Raw genomic sequence first — 20,985 nt, forward strand, 5'->3', positions numbered from 1 at the left:
TATTGATTTAATTTTAATGATTCCTTTCATTTGGCAGTTCTGTCTTGAACATAATTCATCCCTTCGGTTGGCAACTGCGATTTGATTTTGTTTCGAGTCATATAGACACATCAGCTGAGTTTCATAAAATCAAAGTACAAATGAGGCCAAAGTTCATCTTGGTGTCTGCCATTAGCATGGTTCTTTTCACTCACCTATTGCAGTTAAAAAAATACGTTTGTGCTGAGTCAATGCAAATAAGGAGGACTGGGAAAGCATCTCAACCTGCATTCCTCCTGCCTGTGGGTCAATAGCATTGGCTTAATATGCAAAGAGGAGTATTAAAGAGCATTTGTCTTTATGGCACCCAACATACAGTAGATGAAAGCTCACTGGCAGCATTTATCTCATGTTGGTACGTGCTACACACTGGCAATTGTATAGCAATTAAATAATTAATTGGTGTTGTAGAGGTGAGTTTGAGTCTGCTCTTGATTGAAAAGACAACTATAAAATTAGCCAGGTGTGGTGACACACCCCTGTAGTCCTAGCTACTGGGAAGGCTGAGGTGGAAGATTCCTTGAGCACAGGAGGTCAAGGCTGCAGTGAACTGTGATTGCAACGACTGCACTTCAACCTGCGTGACAGGCTGAGACCCTGTCCCAAGAAAAAAAAAAAAAAGATAACTGTAGGCAACTTTATAAATTAAGGTATCTTAGACGGCTTTATAAAAGCTTAGTTATGAAAACTACATGCTTACTACAGAATATTTGGAAAATATAAAAATATAAGTAAAAAGATCATTTATAATCTCATTCAAAGATTTTAAAGAACACTTTTTTAATATAATAAAGCAACCTGAATCTCCATTTATAATGTGATTTTTTTTTCTTTTCTTTTTTTTTTTTTTTTTTTGAGACAGTCTTGCTCTGTCACCCAGGCTGGAGTACAGTGGCTCACTGCAACCTCCACCTCCTGGGTTCAAGCGATTCTCCTGCCTCAGCCTCCAGAGTAGCTGGGATTACAGGCCTGCACCACCACACCCGGCTAATTTTGTACTTTTTTAGTAAAAATGGGGGTTTCACCATGTTGGTCTGCTGGTCTCCAACTCCTGATCTCAGGTGATCCACCCACCTCAGCCTCCCAAAGTGCTGGGATTACAGGTGTGACACCACGCCCCGCCACTAGTTAATATTTTTAAAAACTCATCGTGTGCCAAAACACAGTTTAAAATGTTCTATGTGCATCATCTCACTTCTCACAACAAAACTAGGAGGTAAGAGATACTATCCCTGTGATGGGACTCACACCCTTATCTGTCTGAATTCAAAGTCCGTATAATCTTAATCACTCACAGTACTATACTGCCTTAGTCTCATGTAGAGAAAAAGTCAACTTGCAGAATAGTGTGTATAATGTGTCTTCATTTTTGTAAAGATAAAATTATTTTCTTTATAAGTGTGTATGCATAAAGAAATATCTGAAGAATATTTGCCAAACTAATTCTAGAAACTACATCCTACTTTTTATATTTTTAGTTTAGATTTTTTTAATTATTACTTTTATAATTAGATAAAATAAAGTTTAATTTTCAAAATTAGGAACAAAATATAACATGTTTAATCCTGATAAGCTGAGTTTTTAAATGTAAATTATTAAACAAAAAATTCTTCTCCTTAGTGACTTTTGGGATGGTAAACCCACATATGTATTACTTAAACAAGGTTATGTCATCTCTATTTTTGGACACTTCTGTGCCTGGTGAAGAAAGAACCAACTTTAAGTCTATTCGCAGCATAACTGATTTTTGGAAGGTAAAGTATCTTGTGACTGTGGATGAAGTAGATTTAGGTAGTCCATGAACCCTTGGCATACATAGTGGGCACTCAGTGAATATCTCTTGAAGGAACAAATAAAAATAAATGTCATTTCTTTAAACTATTAGAAACAACCAGCCAGTAAGTGTTTATTGAGAGCCTGTGTTCTCAGTTTGATACTATTCTTGTAATTTTTTAAAAATTGATTTTTTTTGGCCGGGCACGGTGGCTCACGCCTGTAATCCCAGTATTTTGGGAGGCCAAGGTGGGTGGATCACCTGAGGTCAGGAGTTCGAGACCAGCCTGACCAACATAGTGAAACCTCGTATCTACTAAAAAATACAAACATTAGCCGGGCATGGTGACAGCCACCTGTAATCCTGGGAGTTGGAGGTTGTAGTGAGCCAAGATCATGCCATTGCGCTCCAGCCTGGGCAACAGAGCAAGGCTCCATCTCAAAAAAAAAAAAAATTGATTTTTTTAAACGTTCTCATTTCATTTGTTAAATAGAAGACTTGCATCTTATGTGAGGGTTAGGATCTAGTCTATAATTGTGTATAGTGAAATTTACTTTGAAAAAGTTCTTTAATTGCCCAGAAAGTGTAATATATGTGGTTTTGGCATACAAGCCTTTACTGTGTATATGTGTTATGGTAAGGTACAGTATATAATAAAACGTACATATAAGAATATAATTTCATGGTGTTTTTACTTATGTAAGGGAATCATTCCTTCAGCAGTGGAATAGACTTGCTTTTTCCATTACATTTAACATAGCAACATGCTCACATTATGAGGAAAGAACAGTTAAGGGGACAGCAGTTTCAGCTCTCCCAGGTCACAAAACCTGGCATATGCACATGGGGGCATATAAGGACAAGGCAGAGAAGGCTTCCAGTGGTAATGACAATTTAGTTGCATTTTGAAGCATGAATCAGGGATGGGTATTTTAGGAAGAAGGAACAATATGTTCTGTAAGTAATTCTACATGTGGAGCTATGTTTGGTATTGTGAGCATATGGAAGATGAGGTAGAAAAGGCCAAAGTATGAATTGGACAGAGGTCATATCATGAATGCTGTGCAGGAATTTGAAACTTACCAAGGAGACAGGGTCATTTCCTGAAAGAGGGCAAGTGTGAGATGAGGGCTAAATGATCCTAGATGGTTGGTTTAGGCTAGGTGAAATAGGAAACAATAATAAAAGAAGTGGAGGTCACCCTGCCACTTTGTTACTGTGTTTTCTGAAGCATGTATGTGGACAATGACAGAGAAGACAAAGGGAGGAAGTAAATGAACCCTGGGCTTGGGATCTCTTAGAACGATCAGCAAAGGGCAAAGCCAGGAGTAGCAGGCACCATGGCCAGAGCTGGGGAGGAGGGTTAGGAGGAGGGGTACAGACAACTTTGGAGTGATGTCATGATGTGTGGCTATGACCAGCTCTGATACTCATGTATTGGAAGAAAATTTTAATTTACTCGTATAAGGAGAGAAGAAGGGCTACGGGATTCAATGAGTTAATGCTTATAAAGTGCTTAGAGCAGTGCCTAGTACACAGTACATGCTTAATGAGTGTTAACCATCCGCGGTAGCTTCATTAGCATTACCATTACCATTAATGGTAGCCTGATCAATAGTTTGATTTTCATACTCAAAATCTCTTATGCATAATGTTATGAATGTAGATTCTATAGACATGAAAATATTTTTCCCATGACATTTGTTTTTCTATATGAAGTTTATGGAAGGACCCCTTTTGGAAGGTCTGTACTGGGATTCATGGTACAATAACCAGCAGCTGTATAATTTAAAGAACAGCAGTCGCATCTACTATGAGAATATTCTTCTAGGAGTCCCCAGAGTTCGTCAACTAAAAGTCCGCAACAACACATGCAAAGTCTATTCATCTTTTCAGTCTTTGATGAGTGAATGTTATGGCAAATATACTTCTGCAAATGAAGACCTCTCTAATTTTGGCCTTCAAATTAATACTGAGTAAGTAGCATAAAATTATACTTTTTCTAGCATTTACCATTGTATCTTTTAGATGTGTGTCTTCCAAGTAACACCAGCTGGGTCCTGGAAAGGTAAGGAGACTGTTTCAACAGTAGTAAAAAAGGAAGATTTGGAGATAGCAGTGTTTAGAAAAGGAAGGGTGAACCTATTATTTTTTGTTTACTTTAGGATGCAAAGTGTTTCTTTTTTCTGACTTTGGTATATGAAGTGCTTAGTCATATTGGACACAGGGCAAAGCATCAATTTTTGCTTCTAAAATGTTCAATTAATCTGCTTTTTTGGCTGTGGCTAGATGCCGACAACACATCCCCAAGACGATCTGGGATCCTTAGTGGGTGTCTTAGTTGTGCTCTGTCACTTTCCTCCTCTCTTACTCTGGCTTCCTTCAGTGATTTTTTTCTGTTGCTGCTCCTACTAAAATGGGGCAGTTATGCTCTACAGGGACTGCATCTGATGATGCTTACCAAAGATGCTATGGCCATTGTGTTTCAAAGTGACTGAGGCTAGTGCTGGTGTAGACTCATGTGTACACTTTGTATTGAAAATGTGAGGCCAGACATGGTGGCTCACACCTGTAATCACAGCACTTTGGGAAGCCGAGGAAGGAGGATTGCTTGAGGGCAGGAGTTCAAGACTAGTCTGGGCAACATACTGAGACCCAGTCTCTACAGAAAATTTAAAAATTAGCCAGGTGTGATGGGGCTTACCTGAAGTCCAAGGTACTTGGGAGGCTGATCCAGGAGGATCACTTGAGCCCAAGAGGTTGAAGCTGCAGCAAGCTATGATCACACCACTGCACTCCAGCCTGGGCGACAGAGGGAGACCTTGTCCCTAAAAAAAAAAAAAGAAGGAAATGTGCCACTGGCACTAGCTTACCTTGACACAGAAGCTGCTGGTATCAGTGCTACGCACACTTTGTGCTTTTAGAACGTTATGAAAATCATTGGCTCACACCTGTAATCCCAGCACTTTGAGAGGCTGAGGCGGGTGGATCATTTGAGGTCAGGAGTTTGAGACCAGCCTGGCCAACATGGCGAAACCCTGTCTCTACTAAAAATAGAAAAATTAGGCAGGTGTGGTAGCAGACACCTATAGTCCCAGCTACTCAGGAGACCGAGGCACAAGAATCACTTGAACCCAGAAGGCAAAGGTTGCGGTGAACCGAGATCACGCCACTGCGCTCTGGCCTGGGCGATAGTGTGAGACTCAGTCTCAAAAAAAAAAGGCCAGGTGCAGTGGCTCACGCCTGTAATCCTAGCACTTTGGAAGGCCGAGGCAGGCGGATCACCTGAGGTCAGGAGTTCAAGACCAGCCTGGCCAACATGGTGAAATCCCATCTCTACTAAAAATACAAAAATTAGCTGGACATGGTGGCACACGCCTGTAATCCCAGTTACTTGGGAGGCTGAGACAGGAAAATCGCTTGAACCCTGGAGGCAGAGGTTGCATTGAGCCAAGATCACGCCACTGTACTCCAGCCTGGGCAAGAAAGAGCAAAACTCCATCCCCCCCTCAAAAAACAAAAATTATAGGAAGAAGAGAATGAACATTTTTTATAATTTAATATTTATTAAAGCAATACGAATATCTACAAAGGTCTACCCTTTCCTACTCATAATTTCCACTCTCCAGAAGCAGCTACTTTCAGCTCTTTTATAGTTGTTTCTTCTGGTATATACTTTTTCTTTCTAAGTTACATCCTCATACTGCTACCTTACACTTGATTTTACAGTTATGTTTTTTTTTTTTTTTCTTTAGGGGCAGGATCTCACTGTCTTGCTCAGGCTGGAGTGCAGTGGTGTAATTATAGTTCACTGCAGCTTCAAACTGCTGACTCAGGCAGTCCTCCTGCCTCAGTCTGCTGAGTAGCAGCTAGGACTACAGGAATAAACCACCACACCTGACTAGTTTTTTTATTTTTTGTAGAAACAGGGTCTTTCTACGTTACCCAGGCTGATCTCAAATTCCTGGTCTCAAGTAATCCTCCCGCCTTGCTCTTCCGAAGAGCTGGGATTACAGGTGTGAGCCGCTGCACCCAGCCTCTATTGTTTTTCTATCATGGAAGGCGATCTGTCATATAGCTCTCTTATGCTACCCCCTCTACACACACTCCTCCTGTTCCTCTTAGCATCTCAATATAGTTATATCATAATTATTGTCAATCATTAGTCAATGTTTATATTATAAATATGAATAATGATTATATTTCCTTTCTTGAACAACTTCTCTTTAACTCCCAGGATTAATTATTGCTGGGTTTTTTTTTTTTTAACTTGTTTCTTCTTTGTATGAGTTTTTAGTGTTCTTGAGGACTTGTATGATTCTTATAAATCAAATACATTCATAAGTATGATGATACATTATTATGGCCGGGCGCGGTGGCTCACGCCTGTAATCCCAGCACTTCGGGAGGCCAACGTGGGTGGATCACCTGAGGTCAGCAGTTCGAGACAAGCCTGACCAACATGGTGAAACCCTGTCTCTACTAAATACAAAAAAAAAAAAATTAGGGGCCGGGCGCGGTGGCTCAAGCCTGTAATCCCAGCACTTTGGGAGGCCGAGACGGGCGGATCACAAGGTCAGGAGATCGAGACCATCCTGGCTAACACGGTGAAACCCCGTCTCTACTAAAAAATACAAAAACCTAGCCGGGCGAGGTGGCGGGCATCTGTAGTCCCAGCTACTCAGGAGGCTGAGGCAGGAGAATGGCGTGAACCCGGGAGGCGGAGCTTGCAGTGAGCTGAGATCCGGCCACTGCACTCCAGTCTGGGCGACAAAGCGAGACTCTGTCTCAACAAAAAAAAAAAAAAAAAAAAAAATTAGCCGGGCATGGTGGTGCATGCCTGTAGTCCCAGCTACTTGGGAGGCTGAGGCAGGAGAACTGCTTGAACCCAGGAGGCGGAGGATGCAGTGAGCCAAGATTGCGCCATTGCACTCCAGCCTGGGCAACAAGAGCAAAATGCTGTCTAAAAAAAAACAAAAAAGAAAAATTATTATTATTATTTTTGAAACAGGGTCTCGCTGTGTCACCCAAGCTGGAGTGCAGTGAAGATCATAGCTCACTGCAGCCTTAATCTCTGGGGCTCAAGCAATCCTCCCACCTCAGCCTCCCAAGTAGCTGGAACTACAGGCACATGGCACCACACCCAGATAATTTTTGTATTTTCTGCCCAAATGGGATATCACCATGTTGCCCAAGCTGGTCTCAAGCTCCTGGGCTCAAGCAATTCACCTGCCTTGGCCTCCCAAAGTGCTGGAATTACAGGTGTGTGCCACCACACCCAGCCCATTCTCTTAACTATTATAGTACTATTTACTTTCTTTCAACCCCAAATTACAAGATAAAGCAATTATTTACACATTATTAATTGGAATCCTAAGACTACTCTTTTAAGTATTTTAATATTCCAAATTCTCATAACAAGTACAAATACTTTATAAAATACCAAAATTAACACTATCAATTAGGTTTATTTTATAATCTCTATACTTTACTGGAATTGTGAATTAATACCTGTTAATCCTCAACAATGAAAAAAGAATCAATTTTGTTTGTCTAAAATGTAAAATTCACTAATTAAAAACAAAACATTGGGCCGGGCGCGGTGGCTCAAGCCTGTAATCCCAGCACTTTGGGAGGCCGAGACGGGTGGATCACGACGTCAGGAGATTGAGACCATCCTGGCTAACACGGTGAAACCCCGTCTCTACTAAAAAATACAAAAAACTAGCCGGGCGAGGTGGCGGGGGCCTGTAGTCCCAGCTACTCGGGAGGCTGAGGCAGGAGAATGGCGTGAACCCGGGAGGCGGAGCTTGCAGTGAGCTGAGATCGGGCCACTGCACTGCAGCCTGGGCGACAGAGCGAGACTCCGTCTCAAAAAAAAAAACAAAACATTGGAAGCTAGGAGAGATCTGGAGATCTGGTGCAACAGATCTTCCTGTTTCCACTTAATAGTCGTGTGTGGAAAACACTCAAAAGTACAACTATGGAAGTTTCATTAAAACATAGGTATTTTTTCCTAGTGGTGTCTCCCTCCCTCCCTGCCGTAGTGTTAGTAGTAGAACAGGTTTCAGCAGTGCATCTTTGAATAACCTTTCAAATCTGTTTTGGGGGAACTGAATAGAGAGACTGAAATGAGGAATCAAAGCTTTCCTTTTTTGGATATCCTGTAATTAAGTTACAAATTAAAAAGAAGAAACAAAAAAAATTTTTTTTTTCTATTTTTGACACAGAATCTTACTCTGTCACCCAGACTGGAGTGCAGTGGTGCGGTCTTGGCTCACTGCAGCCTCTGCCTCTTGGGTTCAAGAGATTCTCGTGCCTCAGCCTCCCAAATAGCTGGGATAACAGGCATGCACCACCACGCCCAGCTAATTTGTGTGTTTTTAGTAGAGATGGGGTTTCACCACGTTGGCAAGGCTGGTCTCGAACTCCTGGCCTCAAGTGATCCGCCCACCTCAGCCTCCCAAAGTGCTGGGATTACAGGCGTAAGCCACTGCACCCAGTCCAAAATTTAGTTATACACAGTTTACTTTGATTTTTATGTACTTTCATTAAAATATCTACGTAACAACATGGACACTGTAACAAAGTTTTTATTGAGCATTTATAAACAATATATTACATTTACAAGACAGTTATGAAACACCTTTTTTACCTATTTCTGAGCCAAAATTCTTAATAGTTTTGTCCTACTCAAAGACTAAATATCTCATAACAGAAACAACATGTTAAAGAAAAAAAACAGTCGTCATTTTCTAGATTCTAAGCTCCCTGAGACAATTCTAAGCTCTGTGAGACAACAGATGGATTTTTTTGTTTTTTTAGAGAGGGGATCTCACCATGTGACCTACGCCACAGTGCAGGGACTATTCACAGGCACCATCATCGACACTGCAACCTCAAACTCCTGGCCTCAAGCAGTCCTCTCATCTCAGCCTCCTGGGTAGCTGGGACTACAGGCATATGCCACCACACCTAACAGATGGATTTTTTTTTTTTTTCTGAGACAGGGTCTCACTTGGTCACCCAGGCTGGAGTGCTGGAGTGCAGTTGTGCAATCATAGCTCAATACGGCCTTGAACTCTGGGGCTCTCAGTAACGAGGACTACAGGCACGTGCTGCTATGCCCAGCAAATTTTTGAAAAATTATGGATTTTTGAAAAATTATCTCATAGCACCTAGTCCAGTGGTGTTGCCCACCATATGCATTAAAAAGTATAAACTACATTAAATCTTAATTAAATCTTAATCCTTTAGTCCTTAATGCATTGCTTTAAAATTACTATAATACTTATGAATTTACTAATACTTTTTTTTAAAGTACTACTTTTGTTTTGTTTTTTTGTTTGTTTTTGGTTTTTTTGTTGTTGTTTTGAGACAGGGTCTGGCTCTTTTGCCTGGGCTGGAGTGCAGTGGCATGATCACAGCTCACTGTAGCTCAACCTCCTGGGCCCAAACAATCCTCCTACCTCAGCCTCCTGAGTAGGTGGGACTACAGGCACACGCCACCATGCCTGGCTAGTTTTTGTGTTTTTTGTAGAGATGGGGTTTCACCACATTGCCCAGGCTGGTCTCGAACTCCTGGGCTCAAGGGATCCGCCTACTCGGCCTCCCAAAGTGTTGGGATTACAGGCGTGAGCCACCGCACCCGGCCAAAAAACTACTACTTTTGAACCAAAGATCAATTTAAATTATGAGAATACTTCTCAGTTGGGCTTTCTCATTTCACCATTATTCTTTTCATGTCTAACAGATGGAGATATTCTACTTCTAATACCAACTCCCCTTGGCACTGGGGATTTCTTGGTGTTTACCGAAATGGAGGATATATTTTCACTTTATCAAAATCAAAATCTGAAACCAAAAACAAGTTCATTGACCTTCGACTGAACAGCTGGATCACAAGAGGGACTAGAGTTATTTTTATTGATTTTTCCTTATATAATGCTAACGTAAATCTATTTTGTATTATCAGGTGAGTGACTCAAAACTTTTTTTCATAGACAGTGGTCAGTGGCCTACAAAACTTCTTTATTAGTACAGTTGACCCTTGAACAACATGAGTTTGAACTGTACAGGTCCACTTAGATATGGATTTTTTCAGTAAATATATTGGAAAATTTTTGGACCTTTGTGACAATTTGAAAAAACTCCCAAACCAACCATGTAGCCTAGAAATACTGAAAAAAAAATTAAGAAGAAGTTAGGCATGTCGTGAATGCATGAAATACCTGTAGATACTCATCTATTTTATTGTTTACTATCACACAGTATACACAAATCTATTATAAGAAGTTAAAATTTGCCAAAACTTATGCACATAAACATGTGGCACCATTTGCAGTCAAGAAAAATGTAAACAAAAGATGCAGTACTATATCATAACTGCATAAAATTAGAGTACACACTGCACTAGTGTAAGAATTTCATAGCCATCTCCTGTTGCTATTGCAGTGAACTCTAGTGCTGTATCCATTTAAAGTGTCGTGTGATGCTCACCATCTTCACTTAAGCAGTTTGTCTCTCCAATAAATTGTGTATCTCAGTAAAAAAGTGATCTCTCATAGTTCTCATGTGTTTTTTATCGTATTTAGTGCAATACCATAAACCTTTAATAACACCATGGGACCCATACAAAATGCCACTAGTGATACTGGGGGTGCTCCCACAAAGTAGAGAAATATCATGACGTTACAAGATAAAATTGAATTACTTGATATGTATCATAAATTGACGTCTGCAGCTGCAGTTGCCCACCGTTTCAAGATAAGTGAATCCAGAGACTAAGGACCATTGCCCTGGAAGCAGGGGGAAGGAAAGGAAATTCATGAAGCCATCACTGCAGCTATGCCGGCAGGTGTGGGAACCTTGCCCTTTTTGCAAAATACCTTTTTTATCTCATTGAAAGTGCAGCTTCTATGTGAAATTCATGAAGCCCTTGCTGCAGCTATGCCAGCAGGTGTGGAAACCTTGCCCTTTTTGCAAAATACCTTTTTATCTCATTGAAAATGCAGCTTCTGTGGGAATGCAGGATTGCTATAAGAAAGGCATACCTTTAGATGCTAAATGATTTAAGAAAAGCAAAATCGGCCAGGCGCAGTGGCTCACGCCTGTAATCCCAGCACTTTGGGAGGCCGAGGTGGGCAAATCACCTGAGGTCAGGAGTTTGAGATCAGCCTGACCAACATGGAGAAACCCCGTCTCTACTAAAAATACAAAATCAGCCGGGCGTGGTGGCACAGCCTGTAATCCCAGCTACTCAGGAGCCTGAACCAGGAGAATCACTTGAACCTGGGAGGCGGAGGTTGTGGTGAGCCGAGATTGTGTCACTGCACTTCAGCCTGGGTAACAAGAGCAAAACTCCGTCTCAAAAAAAAAAGAAAGAAAGAAAAGAAAAGTAATCATGTGGCAACTGGTAAAAGGAAAGTGAAGGATCTAAAGTTGGAGAATTTAATGCCAGCAACGGTTGGTTTGATACTTTTAGAAAGAGGTTTCACTTTCAAAAATGTCAAGATAGCAGAAGTAGCTTTTGCCAACCAAGTGGCAGCAGACAATATAGCAGACGTCATTATGAAAATCATTGAGGAGAAAGGATATCTGCCTGAACAGGTTTTTAATGCAGACAATAGTGCCGTATTCTGGAAAAAAAAATGCCATAAAGAACATTTATTAATAAGGAAGAGAAGCAAGCACAAGGATTTAAGGCAGGAAGAAACAGGCTAACTCTACTGTTTTGTGCAAATGAAGTCAGGTTTATCATCTGGACTACCCTTATCTATAAAACTGCTAACCCCCTAACCTTGAAGGGAAAAGATAAAACACCAGCTTCCAGTCTTTTGGTTGTACAACAAGAAGGCCTGGACAATTAGAACTCTTTTTCTAGAATGGTTCCATTGATGCTTTTTCCAGTGGTTTACTTACCCCCAAACACAACGTCTCTAATTCAGCCTCTAGATCAGGGGATCATGAGGACTTTTAAGGCTCATAACACACAGTACTCTTTAGAAAGGATTGTCGATACTACGGAAGAGAACCCCAACAGAGAGAACATCATGAAAGTGTGGAAGGATTGCATTATTGAAGATGCCATCGTTATTAAAAACTGTGAAGCTATCAAACCTGAAACAATAAATACCCGCTGGAAAAAACTGTTCAGATGTGCATGACTTCACAGGATTTATGACAGAGTCAATCAAAGAAATCATGAAAGAGATGTAAATGTGGCAAAAAAAAAAAAAAAAGTGGGAGGGTGAAGGGTTTCAGGATACTGATTTTGGAGAAATCAAGAGCTAATGGACACCACACCAGACGAATTAACAGAAGAGTCCTTGATGGAGATGGGTGCTTCCAAATCAGTGCCAAATGATGAGAAGGAAAACACAGAAACAGAACAGAAAATAAATGGACATTAGACATCTGGAGAAGGGTTCCAATTATTCAAGACTGCTTTTGACTTCTTTTATGACATGGACCCTTCGATGATATAGGCGCAGAAACTAAAGCAAAGGGTTGAAGGACTGGTACTGTGTAGAAACATTTTTAGAAAAATGAAAAAAATGTCAGAGAAAAATTATTATGTAAAATTTGTAAAGTTTCACTGAATGCACTCCTCCACTTCTTCCGCTCTGCCACCCCTGAGACAGCAAGACCTTCCCTTCCTCTTCCCCTCCTCCTCCTCAGCCTACTCAGTATGAAGGCCACTAGGATAAAGATCATTATGAAGACCCACTTAGTGAATAGTAAATATATTTTCTCTTCCTTATGGTTTTTTTTTAAGTCTGAGTCTCACTCTGTCGCCCAGGCTGGAGTGTAGTGAGCTTGGCCTGGCATAAATCAATTAGCATGGTCCATGTTAGGGAGGTGACCTAAGGTAACCCAATTAGACTAACGGGAATAACTTTTTTTTTCTCTTTGGTTGGTGCTATCTCTTTACTGACATCAATGACATATAATCACAGTTGCTGCTTGTACACAATCATCTTGGGGAAGCGTAAGATACTTAGCTAACACAAAGGAGGGCAAAACTGAAGCCATCTCAAAGTAATGGAGCTAGATCTGTGAACTTACCACAAATGGTGTCTGCTGTTATCTCTGAAACTGCTGCTGTGTGACAGAAATAAATTTCTTTATTGTTTAAACCAATTTAAGTTGGGGTTTTTGGTTACAACCAAAAGCCTCCTAAATGATTCAGAGGTAGAGAGCTGAGGCCCAAGTTAGGTCTTGTATCTAGCTTTTCCTAGGGAACAAACCACCTCCAAGTGTAGTGGCTTACAATAAATATTTCTCATGTGTTTAGAGTTCAATTGATCCAGCTGGGCTTGACTGATCTCTGTTAGGCTTGCCAATATAGCTGCTATTTGGCAGGACCCACACATGTGTCTTTGAGTTGGTTCTGCTCTACATGTGTCTCATCCTTCTCCTGGGTCCAAGTTAGCCCAGGCATGTCTTTTTCATGGCAATTGTAGAGGTCCCAAAGAGCAAGTTCTAATGTATAAACTCATTTCAAGTTTCTGCTTGCATCATATTTGTTAACATCCCATTGGCCAAAGAAATTCACATGGTCGAGTCCAGCATCAAGGGCTGGGGCAGTACACCCTCTCCTGGGTGACAGGCCAGGCAAAAAGATGTGAAGAACTATAGCTATTTTTGCAATATACCACAGGCTCTAATATTTCTGGGATCCTGGCTGCTATTACTCATTGAAATTTAAATTGTTCATTCTTGAGACAAAAATGAGTAACTTAATAAAGAAGCCATTCTGAAAGGAAACCAACAGATTTTAATGATCTGATTAGAAGAGGAAATTATCAAGACTAAATGATAGCTCTTTGAAGCTGCAGAAAGACAAGAAATGAGACTACATATTCTTAAACAATATAAAACATTGTATGTAATCTCCATGTTCCTAAATAAATTTTGAAATAATAAAACAATGTGGTTACTTTTTCATATTGACAGTAGAACCACATTTTTCATTTTTTTATTTTTAATTTTATTTTATTTTTGAGATGGAGTCTAGCTCTATCGCCCAGGCTGCAGTACAGTGGCATGATCTCAGCACACTGCAACATCTGCCTCCTGGGTTCAAGCGATTCTACTGCCTCAGCCTCCTGAGTAGCTGGGATTACAGGCGTGCACCACCACATCCAGCTAATTTTTGTATTTTTAGTAGAGACAGGGTTTTGCCATGTTGGCCAGGCTGGTTTCGAACTCCTGACCTCAGGTGATCCACCCGCCTCGGCCTCCCAAAGTGCTGGGATTACAGACGTGAGCCACCGTGCCCAGCCTACATTATTTTTATTTTAAACCTTGGGATTTTAATCTCAGCACAAGCATGAACAAAACCCTAATAAGGGTTTATACCTCCTTCATTTGTGGGTTCAGATGATGAGGGCTTCGGCTGTTTTTTAAATTCAATGTATAGTTGATCTTCGAACAATATGGGAGTCAGAATCAAGCACTAGAAAAGGATTTGCCCTAGAATCAAACACTTAGTAAAGGATTACCATGACTGGATCTGCCTGGGGATTTAATCAGCTTCCCCTAAGTGATCTGGGATGGGTGGAAGACTGAATACAATTAAGATTCTGTTAGAAAAAATGGGATAATGACTGCTAGAGAGGCAAACAACAGTGTCTACTATACACCATGTAATACTATGCAATAAAAAGAATGAGATCATATCCTTTGCAGGGAAATGGATGGAGCTGGAGGCCATCATCCTTAGCAAACCCACACAGGAACAGAAAACCAAAAGCTACATGTTCTCATAAGTGGGAACTCAATAATGAGAACACATGGACAGAAAAGGGGGAACAACAGACACTGGGGCCTACTTGATGGAGGAGGGTGGGAAGGAGGAGGCTCAGAAACAAACTGTCAGGAAGTATGCTTAGTACCCAGGTGAAAAAATAATCTGTACACCAAACCCCCAAGTCACAAGTTTACCTATATAACAAACCTGCACATGCACCCCTGAACCTAAAATAAAAGTTAAAAAAAATTTAATATCAGTGAGCCACTTTTATCTCATAAGTCTTAACATTTTTTCCTGAATGGACTATGGAATTGGAGTTTAGGAGATTTTGCTCCCCGTGCAACAGGGAGAGTGAAACACACCATGGCCTTTAAAATATGTAAAAATGAATAAAACAAATGAACTGCCTGAAGCAGCCAATGGATGTTATACCTTTTATTTTAAAGTTCTTTTCTCTCAGAGAATCAGAGCTTTTTACCAACTTCATTCACCCTTTCCAACAGTCCTGATCAGGATAAAGTGAAGAATACAAATTATTTTTATGTCCTAAACAAGAATGGAAGCATTGAGGTAACTGGCTTTAAGACATATGAAGAAGCCCTTGTAATATCAGATTAAGTCCAGATTTCCTCTCTGAAAGTTTTACACTTACTCTGTTACCTTTTAAAACGTTATTTTTTAGAAACTTCAGCAGACTTTGAAACTGTTAACTGGAGTATCTAATCAGTAGTTGTGTAGATGCATATTACTTATACCTTATCTGTTTATTTTCGTTTTTGTACAATTATCAGGCAAATTAAACAGAATATTATTGTTCCTTTTTGATTAGTCTGCACTTCAGATCATAATATTGAGTTTAGTTCACTTCACTCACTACCTAGGATGTGTAAGATGTAAGTTTTATTTGTTAACTGAGGTTTTGTTTTTGTTGTTTTGGGAGCACCTTATAAGAGTACCAATGACATTTGCTAAAATCTTTAGTAGGAATAATTAAATTATAATATTGTGATAGAAATGCTGGTTCCTTAAATTACCACCAATTCTTAATTATCAGAAGTTGTGGAGAACACCAGAGAACCTCAAAATCTTTTTATATGTAGTGTTGGATTTAATTTTTATACTTCTGTCTGCATATAGATTTTTGTATCCAGCATCCAACAGAAAACATTGCTTTAGTAGAATATGTGACCTTGACATTTAGAAGCAAGCATTTCTGATCATCTAAAGAGGGAGAATGTATGTCCTCCCTCTGAAGTATTCAAAAATTATGTATATTGGGGAAAAGTTCTAACTAATAACAGTAACTAATGGTATAGCATTTTCTTGAACATATCATTCTCCTGTGGACATAAATTATATTCCCAGTTATGAACAAGCAAGCTGAACACAAAATAGAATGAATATCTGAAAAAAAAAATCACAATTTGCTTTCTCATTTACATTGGTCTTTGACCACTGTGAATATTCAGGTATAGAAAAAGTGGAGCCACTGTGAAATAAGTAAATCTAGAAGATGTTTAAATTGAACCCATTTCCCCAAGGAAACATACTTTATAAAAAAAAAAAACTGATTATCATTAAAGCATACATAATCATTGATTGAAAATTTCACATTGCGTACTGAAATATAAATGCTTGAAATGAACATTTGCTTTCACAAACCTGATTTTACAGATTGGTGGCAGAATTCCCTGCAACTGGAGGAATACTTACTTCATGGCAGTTTTACTCTGTGAAGCTCCTCAGATATGTTAGCTACTATGATTATTTTATTGCTTCCTGTGAAATCACATTTTGTATTTTTCTTTTTGTCTTCACAACACAAGAAGTCAAAAAAATAAAAGAATTTAAGTCTGCCTATTTCAAAAGTATTTGGAACTGGCTAGAATTGCTACTTTTGCTGGTGAGTATATATTCATGTGCATGGTTGAAGCGGATCACATCTGAACCTACCAATGAAGGAGGTGTAAAAAGACAGAATCTTCTATTCCATCCAGGACTTATTTTGAAAATTATTAAGTATCAAACATAAAATGAACTAGGAATAGTACTATTAATGGTGTGCCTCCAAAAGGGAGAGATCTATTTTCTTCTGATTTGGTCCTTGGGAGGGTCAGCGTAAACCTACAGGGAAAGGTGATTCCAGAAATATTACGCTTTAATGTGCACAGTAGGTCTCCCTACCCCCACTCAAAAAATGTATTACTTTCAGGGCCTTGAGTTTCACCAGTCACAGGTCTTTGGGGGCAAGGCTGTTTAAAATAATCTGTGTTGCCAAATCTGGTTTTTTCCTCATAATAAATTTTGAAAACATAGACAAAAGACAAGGCTAGGCAGAATACTGACAGGGGTGAGCAGCCAGAGGGGACCTTGTGGGTCCAGAGGGCACCAGGTTTGGAGAAACAGTCCCTGAAAGAAACACCAAAGACCATCAGTTCTAGTCAATGAAATGTACTGAAATAAACAGAGATTTAGGCAGGCCGAGACAAATGTTAAAGGGCTTGGTCTCATGAACAAAGAACCAATGTTTCTAGCTTATACAATTTGATCTTTCACCCTTATTGGCCCTTAATTATAGCCAATCAAGTATTTAAGCCTTGTTTCCCAAAACCAGATTGAAAGTTTCTGAGAGTCAGAAAGTATGCCACCTACCTCTCTGGTAATTCCACTAATATCTTACAAAGGACATAACATTAAATGTTTATCTGAGCATTTCAGGCAAGAATAGTCAAAGGAAAATGTTCATGTCAGTTATAAAGCTCTGATAGCTAAAACAGCCTGGTTCTGAAATACTCTTTTAAAGGGTTGTTAAAAGGTTCCAGAAGGTTTTATTTTTTGTAATTATAAATTGTTTTCTTGTAGTATTACACAGTAGAAAATGTTTAGCTTTTAAGTATTATGTAGAGCAGAAATCCTTATGGCCTCAGAGTTACATAATCATTTTATACATTTGTGCTTTATGACTCAAAGAAATAAAGATTTAGATAGGTTAGGATGGCCAAGCAATTAATATTTTTCAACTTTATAATAATTAGTGCTACCTTAAACTTGCATAAGTTGAGGGTTATTTCCATTTATGTAAAAGCATATGTCGTATCTTTCCTTCCCTTTTTGTTAAACTTCTGGTGAACTTTTTTTGTGTTTCCTCATAGGCTGTAAGATATTTAGAGGTAGAGATATTCTCTAACTTAACCCTTCTTATTTTCCCATTTAGTTGTGTTTTGTGGCTGTTTCCTTCAACACATACTGTAATGTACAAATTTTTCTCTTACTTGGAGAGCTGTTGGAAAGTACTGAACAATATTCAGATTTCTATTTTCTTGCATGCTGGCACATTTATTACAATAATATAATTGCTATTACCATCTTTTTTGCATGGATAAAGGTATTTATATTTTATTATATTAAATAATACAAACAGTGTAATAGCATAATGAAAAATTAAACTAAAAAGTCATGGGGAAAAATAGTTTTTCAACTATTAAGTAATTTTAAAAGTAGTTTGGGCCAGGCACAGTGGCTCACACTGTACTCCTAGCACTTTGGAAGGCCAAGGCGGGTAGATTCTTGGCCCCAGGAGTTCGAGACCAGCCTGGGAAATCCAAAGATACCAAAAAATATTAACTGGGTGTGGTGGTGCACACCTGTAGTCCCAGCTACTCTGGAGGCTGAGGTGAAAGGATCCCTTGAGCCCTCGAGGTGGAGGTTACAGAGAGCTGTAATCCCCCACTACACTGCAGCCTGGATGACAGAAAAAAAAAAGTTGGCCAGACGTGGTGGCTCACGCCTGTAATCCCAGGACTTTGGGAGGCCGAGGTGGGTGGATCACCTGAGCTCAGGAGATTGAGACCAGCATGGCCAACATGGTGAAATCCTCTCTACTAAAAATATAAAAAATATTAGCCGGGTGTGGTGGCACATGCCTGTAATCCCAGCTACTAGGGAGGCTGAGGCAGGAGAATCGCTTGAACCTAGGGGGCGGAGGTTGCAGTGAACCGAGATCGCGCCACAGCACTCCAGCCTGGATGACAGAGTGAGACTCCATCTCAAGAAAACAAAAAAAACCCCAGAAGTTTGGCCTTGTAATGATTGCTGGCAAATCCTCAAACACCCGTGATTATCATTAAATATCTCCTTTAATTCGAAGCAGAATTCTTCTGAAATTAATTTATTCTAAGTAATTTCATCTTTGATATTCTCCTATTTCAATTAACTTTGTTCTTTTTCAGATATTCAAATTCATAAGCTTTAACAAGACAATGTCTCAGCTGTCATCAACCTTGTCCCGTTGTATTAAAGACATAGTAGGATTTGCCATCATGTTTTTTATAATATTCTTTGCTTATGCCCAGTTAGGATTTCTTATTTTTGGATCACAAGTTGATGACTTTTCCACTTTTCAGAATTCCATGTAAGCTCTTAGTATAAATGTAATTATATCTTCTATATTTTCTTACAAAAAAATGGAAAGGTCTAACCTTCTATGATAAGTAGTAATATAAGCTTTAATATATTTAAGGTTAGTTTGATTTTTTTTTTTTTTTTTTTTTTAGCTCACTGCAGCCTCAAACTTCTGGACTCAAGCTATCCTCAGCCTCCGAAGTAGCTAGGACTACAGGTGTGCACCACCACACCTGATTGATTACATTTTTATTATTTTTTGTAGAGAGGGAGTCTCACCATGTTGCTCAGGGTGCTTTTAAACTTCTGGGTTCAAGTGAACCTCCTGCCTCGGCCTCCCAAAATGCTGGGATTACAGGCATGAGCCACCAGCCTGGCTGATATTTTCATTGATGGCTAAATATCTATCACATTCAAATTAGGGTTTGGCATTGAAGGAGCCAAATGGGTGATGGTGTCCATTTTTAAGGTGTTACTAGGTCAAGTTAGAAAAATAATTTTTCATTTTTCATTGGAAGTGATAATTTTACCTAAAATAATGGAAATTGTCCCCCATGTCTCTATAGTATTTATTCTCTTGGTATTTTGTTTTTTGGACAGGGTCTCCACTCTGTCACCTAGGCTGGCATACAATGGCATTATCACTGCTCATTGCATCCTGAAACTCCTGGGCTCAAGAAATCCTCCCACCTCAGCCTCCTGAGTAGCTGGGTGTGCCACCACATCCAGCCAATTTTTGTATTTTGGAGAGACAAGGTTTAGCCATGTTGCCCAGGCTGGTCTTGAACTCCTGAGTTCAAGCAATCCTCTTGCCTCGGCATCTCAAAAGCACTGGGATTACAGATGTGAGCCACCACACCCAGCCAAAAGAAATCTTAAGTGTTTTCTTTAGAGGGCTCCATCTTAATATTTTTATTGATATTGACCTGATCGTCCTTTGCTAATCTGCCAAACATGTATTTTTAAAATAGCTTGAGGCTGGGCCCCATGGCACCTATAATCCCAGCATTAGGGAGGCCAAGATGGGAGAATCACTGAGGCCAGGAGTTCAAGACCAACCTGGGCAACACAGCAAGACTCCGTTTCTACAAAAATTAAAAAACAACTAGCTGGATGTGGTGGCATATGCTTGTATTCCTAACTACTCAGGAGGCTGAGGCAGGAGGATCACTTGAGCCTGGGAGTTTGAGGTCACAGTGAGCTATGATCGTGCCACTGCACTCCAGCATGGGCAACAGAGGGAGATCCCATCTCTAAAATAATAAAAATAATAATAAAACTTGGTAATAATTGGAATTTAATACAGATGTAATAATTTACAGAGCCTAGGAAATTTGTCTTACCGTGGGTAGTGAAGAAGAAAGGAAAGTATAAAGCACAGAACAGGTAGAGAACTTTGGAATGGGTTAATGAGAGGACGTCTGTTTTTGGTAATGATGTGTTAGGCTATTCAGATCAATCTCCTCTTGAGGACAATTTTAAAAGCTGGATGACATAAAAAACAATGAAAAATTAATAAGAAAGTGAGTAATAACTGGGTCAAAGTCAGAAGGCCACAACCCAGAGAAGTAAGCCCAGCACCCAAAGCTATTTGCCCTGAAGGCATTTTTAAGCTCTTTTTTCAAAAATTTTATGGTGATAAAATATATATAACATAAAATTTACCATTTAAACCACTTCTAAGTGTACAGATCAGTGATATTAAGCACATTCATATTGTGCAACCATCACCCCCATCTATCTCCAAATCTCTTCATCTTGGAAAACAAAAACTCTATACCAATTAAAACAATAACTCCCTATTTTCCCCTTCCCCGGCCCCTGTCAGCCACCATTCTACTTTTTGTTGCTATGATTTTGATTACTCTAGGTACAACATATAAGTGGAATCATATATTATTTGTCTTTTTGTGACTGGATTACTTCATTAGCATAAATGCCCTTAAGTTTCATCCATGTTGTAGCATGTAGTCAGAATTTCCTTCCTTAAAAAGGCTGAATAATATTCTATTAT

At 39.5% G+C, this 20,985-nt stretch overlaps 1 protein-coding gene across 1 annotated transcript in view; it reads left to right on the forward strand.

Moving 5' to 3' along the window:
• The window catches only part of PKD2L2 (polycystin 2 like 2, transient receptor potential cation channel), a 42,543-nt gene that overhangs the window by 425 nt on the left and 21,133 nt on the right, over nucleotides 1–20,985 (forward strand). The window contains exons 2-7 of the mRNA XM_005557879.4: nucleotides 1,660–1,793; nucleotides 3,533–3,789; nucleotides 9,567–9,788; nucleotides 16,245–16,473; nucleotides 17,785–17,955; nucleotides 18,800–18,981. Coding sequence (XP_005557936.3) covers nucleotides 1,671–1,793; nucleotides 3,533–3,789; nucleotides 9,567–9,788; nucleotides 16,245–16,473; nucleotides 17,785–17,955; nucleotides 18,800–18,981 — 1,184 coding nt within the window. The 5' untranslated portion in view covers nucleotides 1,660–1,670. The remainder of the gene's footprint in view (nucleotides 1–1,659; nucleotides 1,794–3,532; nucleotides 3,790–9,566; nucleotides 9,789–16,244; nucleotides 16,474–17,784; nucleotides 17,956–18,799; nucleotides 18,982–20,985) is intronic.

The sequence above is a fragment of the Macaca fascicularis genome, chromosome 6, assembly GCF_037993035.2.
Source record: "Macaca fascicularis isolate 582-1 chromosome 6, T2T-MFA8v1.1".
NCBI lineage: Eukaryota > Metazoa > Chordata > Mammalia > Primates > Cercopithecidae > Macaca > Macaca fascicularis.